The 5,094-nt window shown below is 32.5% G+C and overlaps 1 protein-coding gene across 1 annotated transcript; it reads left to right on the forward strand.

Moving 5' to 3' along the window:
• The first annotated feature begins 681 nt into the window (after nucleotides 1-681).
• plp2a (proteolipid protein 2a) lies at nucleotides 682-4,581 on the forward strand. The gene is made up of 6 exons (NM_001039835.1): nucleotides 682-728; nucleotides 1,082-1,167; nucleotides 3,507-3,653; nucleotides 3,800-3,904; nucleotides 4,041-4,125; nucleotides 4,353-4,581. The coding sequence occupies exons 2-6, from the start codon at nucleotides 1,099-1,101 to the stop codon at nucleotides 4,367-4,369; spliced, it is 423 nt and encodes a 140-aa protein (NP_001034924.1). The 5' UTR covers nucleotides 682-728; nucleotides 1,082-1,098; the 3' UTR covers nucleotides 4,370-4,581.
• The last annotated feature ends 513 nt before the right edge of the window (nucleotides 4,582-5,094 follow it).

A 5,094-nucleotide genomic window follows, 5' to 3' on the forward strand; every position in this document is an offset into this window, starting at 1 on the left:
TCTATATAGCAATGTATAATTTGTCATCAGCTCTAAATAGGGTGAGAGTCAAACTCCCCTCTCGCCTTGCAAATGGAAGGGAGCCCTGAGCTCGATGATCTTATGAGCTCAGGGCTCTCTCTCGAGACAGCATGCCAAACTCACTTTATAATCAATCATCAGCTAAGTGTGAATCCTCAGATTCCAGATATCCTAACAAACCAAACATAAGTGGAAAGGTTATTTATTCTGCTTTTAGGTGATGTATTTCAGGTTCAGAAATGAACATTCATGAACTCATGAACTTTTTTTTTTTTTTTAAGAAGAGAGGACAACAAAATCATATTCATTGCTTGAAGAGTTTTTTCAACAGGTTTATTTATACACAATATTTAAGATAATGAATATGAAAAATCTATAAACATTTCAGATTCAGCGTGCAATAACCTTTACACCAACCAAGATTGTTAAGATAATTATTTTGCAATGTTAGACAGAAAAAAAACCCCAAACACACCAACCTTGAAAATGCATTATATAATAAAAGGTGTAGCATGGTGGTTTTGAGACAGCGGCCCAGAGCTACAAAGCATTCAGTGAGCGGAAACTATGCAGTACCAGTTCCAGAGAAGGCAGAAATATAGACCAATATCTGCTGTATGTGGGTTTTCCCTGTCACACTTTCATATTTTTCTGGTGTCACTGCATTGCACCCGAAAGCCTCAGGCTCCTCATCAGAATCTTTTCAGGTATGTAAGTTACAAATTACATCTCATTTTCAAATGGAGGTTAATATTATGAAATCATAGCCTACTTCTAAATTTTATAATAGGCTATAAAGAAAAGCATTTTTGTGGTTGTGGGGTTTGTGTTGTGTTTTTTTATGCTGTCAAATGTTGTGATAAGTTTATGGTAAGTTTTATAGTATTCAAATTGAGTGCTGTTTGTAATTGTAACAAATAAATGCCGTTTGATAGTGTATTAGTACATTTTAGGCCTAGTGAAGTATTCATGTAAATATAAAGTAGATCCACTGATTTATAAAATGTTAATCTTTTACTGCTACACACATTATCTGTTGATTGTAATTGTTTTGTTCTAGTTAAATACAAGATCAAGATGGCAGACACAACTGAAGATTCAAATTTCATCTTCTCACGAAAGGCGATCGTTTTAACTCTTGAAATTGTAAGTTCAAATGTAAATAATCAATAAATATTATGACATTGTTATGAGACTTTAATTCAGTGTTGGAGTAAAGCATTATAAGCAATGCAAAGTATGTAATAATATTACTTTTCTTAGTAACAAGTAAAGTAACGCATTACCTTTAAAAAGGAAGTAATAATATTTTAGTTACTTTTAAAAAAAATAATGCAAGTACAACATGTGGGAATGCAGGAACAGGCAGAAAGGAAGGTGGCAGAGCCTTACATTTTTGCGATGGAAATATTCTCATTATTTCGAACACATTGAAAAAAAGGATTACTGAATGGACAACACAATCTCACGGCAATTCGTAACTTTTTCATTTAGGGGCTAATTCGTACAAATTCGTACATCTAATTCGTACATTTTAGTACGATTTGCGTATCCCCCAATGACGGTTGGGTTTAGGGGTGGGGTTAGGTGCCACGCCTCCTTTTTAAAATCGTACATTTTCTTAGGACTGAACTGGTACGAATTAGCCACTAAACTGCCAAAACGTAAAATACTTACGTTTTCTCGTGAGATCAGACAGTGATTTTAATTTTTAATAAGACAAAAGGTACAAAAGCAGCAAACAAATTGCTTTAAACTTTCATTAATCTGTATATTTGGCATGTAGAGCTCTAGGATCAGGAAGTTCTCTGAAGATAACATTATCCTAAATTCATTTTTCATGTGTAAATGAAGGTTGTACACTGTGTTGTTAATTACAGAGCTCCTCTATTTTAAAAAATAATGAAGAAAAAAACCCTGATAGTTCTGAAAGAGATCAAGCCTCAGCCAAGTCAGAAAAAATGTAACACAAAAGTAACGCATTACTTACCATAAAAAGTAACAAATACTTTTTTTAGGGAGTAATTCAATATTCTAATGCAATTGTAATGAGGAAGCTGACACAGAGGGATCCATCTGCAGTATATTTATTGAACTCAGTATAATCAGGAACACACGCTAAATGTTGTCATAGACACTCACATGAACATCGGGCAGAAATAGTTGAAAGGCAGGCAGTAAACACTCGTTGGTTGTTGTAACAGGCATAGATTAGGGCTGGCAGCGTGAGTCAAAGACAGAGAGGAAACAGTGGCGCCCCCAGAAAATTTTTTAGGGGTGGCCAGAAGAAGCCACACTAAATCTTGGGGTGGCACACAAAAAATAATAAATTCAGTGTTAAATATATATATATATATATATATATATATATATATATATATATATATATATATATATATATATATATATATATATATATATATATATATATATTATGGTAAATGAAATAGTGGTTTAAATATTGCAATTTATTCCTTGAAATAATTCCGCAAGTACATGTGCAAACCAAATAAAAAGCAATGTTTAGTTTAAAAACACATTTCATATATATTTATTTATTTATTGAAATAATAGGAATTTACATAAGCATATTTAAATTTATAATGTCAACAGCAAAATCATATTGGGGTAGCCTTGGGGGCACCCCTGAGAGGAAAGCAAAGGGTCGGGGCAGAAAGCAAGGAATACAATGAAATGAAATGAGCGTGGATGCTGCTTATATGTGTGTGTGATCAGAGTCAGGTGCAGCACAATCAGTGACAGATACGGGGCTTCTGGGGGATGTAGTGTTAGAGAAGTCAGGTGAGAGAGACCTCTGCTGGCCAGTGAGGGGAATAACTGGGACCGAGCTGGTGACAGCCATACTTTCTAAAGTAACTTCCTCAACACTGCTTTCATTTAAGATTACATGGATATGCTATACATTCAAACTGGTAATAACAGTTTTTAGTACATTTTTAACAATTGCATTCTTATCACACATTCTTTAACACAAGACTTGAACAAAAAGTTTTTTGGTAATGCTCTCAGTTGCTAGGTTAGTGTGTTATGAATGAAATGTTTTGAGAATTGCTTTTAGTGGTTTAGTGAAACAAGCTTATTTTGTGACCCACTGTATATGAACTGGAGTCATGTTGCTAATGCATACATACAGTTTTAAAAAAAGTTGCTTTGGTATTGCTCAAAGCTTAGCAGTTGAAAAACTTTAATATTCCTGTGATTTTTGGCATAAAAGAAAAAATAATTTTGACACCTACAGGTACATTGTATTTTTGGATACTGCCAAATAAAAATACGTGCAGGATGAATTTTGTGCTCCACGGTTACATATCGGGTCCGTTTAGATTTTTACTAGATTGCGCAGAGAGGAAAAAAAAAATCACCTCCTCATTAAAAAGTCTTATGAAGTAATCTTGACAAATGTGTTTTAAAATAGTGTTAGAGTCAACAAGAAATGTATCTTTCTTATTTCTCTTTTATTTTAGGCGCTGTGTCTCATTGCAACCATTTGCAAAGCAATGTCTTTTGGATGCTACTTGTGGGGCTCCATTGTAGAGCTGGTCTGGGCCATTATCATATTCATTGTTTATGCAATGAAACTGGATGTACTGCTGAGGTTTTTGCCATGGACGGTAAAAATATATACACACTAGAGTGTCTAGATTTGACTATACTGACCAAAATGCCTAATTGTTATAGCCCTCAATAGTTTATATTCTAGAAATATTCCTTTAATTTTGGACTGAAATAACAAAATGCCATGTTCTCATTCATCTAGGACTTCTTCAGAGCCATCACAGGCACACTTCTGCTTTTCATATGTTCTCTTGTCTGCCTTAAGTTTGCAGTGACAAATGAATTTTCTATGGAAATTGCTGGCTCGGTAAGTAAATGAGCAATGATTACAGCATGTGGCTGAAAGGATAATAAATCCTATTTAGTGTTTTTTAAGATGTTTTAAGTATACTGTTGATTTTGCACTGTTGTTTTTAACACTTTGTTCATGCGTGGTCTTAAAGGTTTTTGGTTTGCTGGCCGCAACAGTGTTTGGATTTGACACCTTATGCATAATAAAACAAATCAAGGAACTGAATGAGGAATCTAGTAAGTAAAATCACTAACAGACCCCTTAACTGTCACCCTACATTTTAGATTACCACTTGTATATGATATGTGAATATGATAGATGGTGACAGTTATGAAAAAAATGCAACTTTTGTTAATTACTGTCTCCTGTTAAACTGATTTAATAATCTTATATATTGGTATAACAAATTATTTAAAAAAACAAATGTAGTAAAATTGCTTTATATTTTCTGTTTCATTCCCAGATATCATTTTGATCTAAACAACGGACAAATTGCATACAGGATAGTAACTTTTTTTTTTTACATTTAACCCATTACAATAAGAATTGTCCAATAATTTCATGTCTTAAGTGGATTTTAGACCTATTTTATTGCAAGGTTGTATTTCTTTTCTTGGTTTGCTTCACTTTCACAAGCATGCCACAATTTGTTGATGCGATTCACATCAAGAATAAAACTTTTCTCTGTTAAATTGTCATCAATCCATTTACTTGTAGCTTTATTAGTGGGTGTCATGGTGCATCTGAACAGTCTCTATGCAGTGCTGATTCATCTCAAACTAAGAGATTATTTATTTTAAATATTTTAATTGCGTTTTTTTTTCCAGATAATATACAATCTTATAAATGTATATGAAAAATAAAAGTCCTATTAGCAAAACGATGACATCAAATATGTAACTACAACAAAAACAAAAAGAAGAAAACTGTTGAACCTTGAAAACAAACTTAAACTCCCATCTACCGCCCCTCCCTATTTCCTAAGGCCTTCGATAAGTATCCAAAGATTAATCAGGACACAGATAAATAAATAATAAACCAATTTAATTAACAAATAAATAAATAATTAAAATAAATAATAAAAATAAATAAATAGGTAAATATAGAAATCTAACACATTATATATTTATATATATATACTTAAACATATAAACAAACATTCATATATAAAATGTTAGTACAAATTTATAAAATTGTTATAATTT

This window comes from Danio rerio, chromosome 8 (assembly GCF_052040795.2).
Source record: "Danio rerio strain M-AB ecotype USA chromosome 8, GRCz13ab, whole genome shotgun sequence".
NCBI classification, from domain to species: domain Eukaryota; kingdom Metazoa; phylum Chordata; class Actinopteri; order Cypriniformes; family Danionidae; genus Danio; species Danio rerio.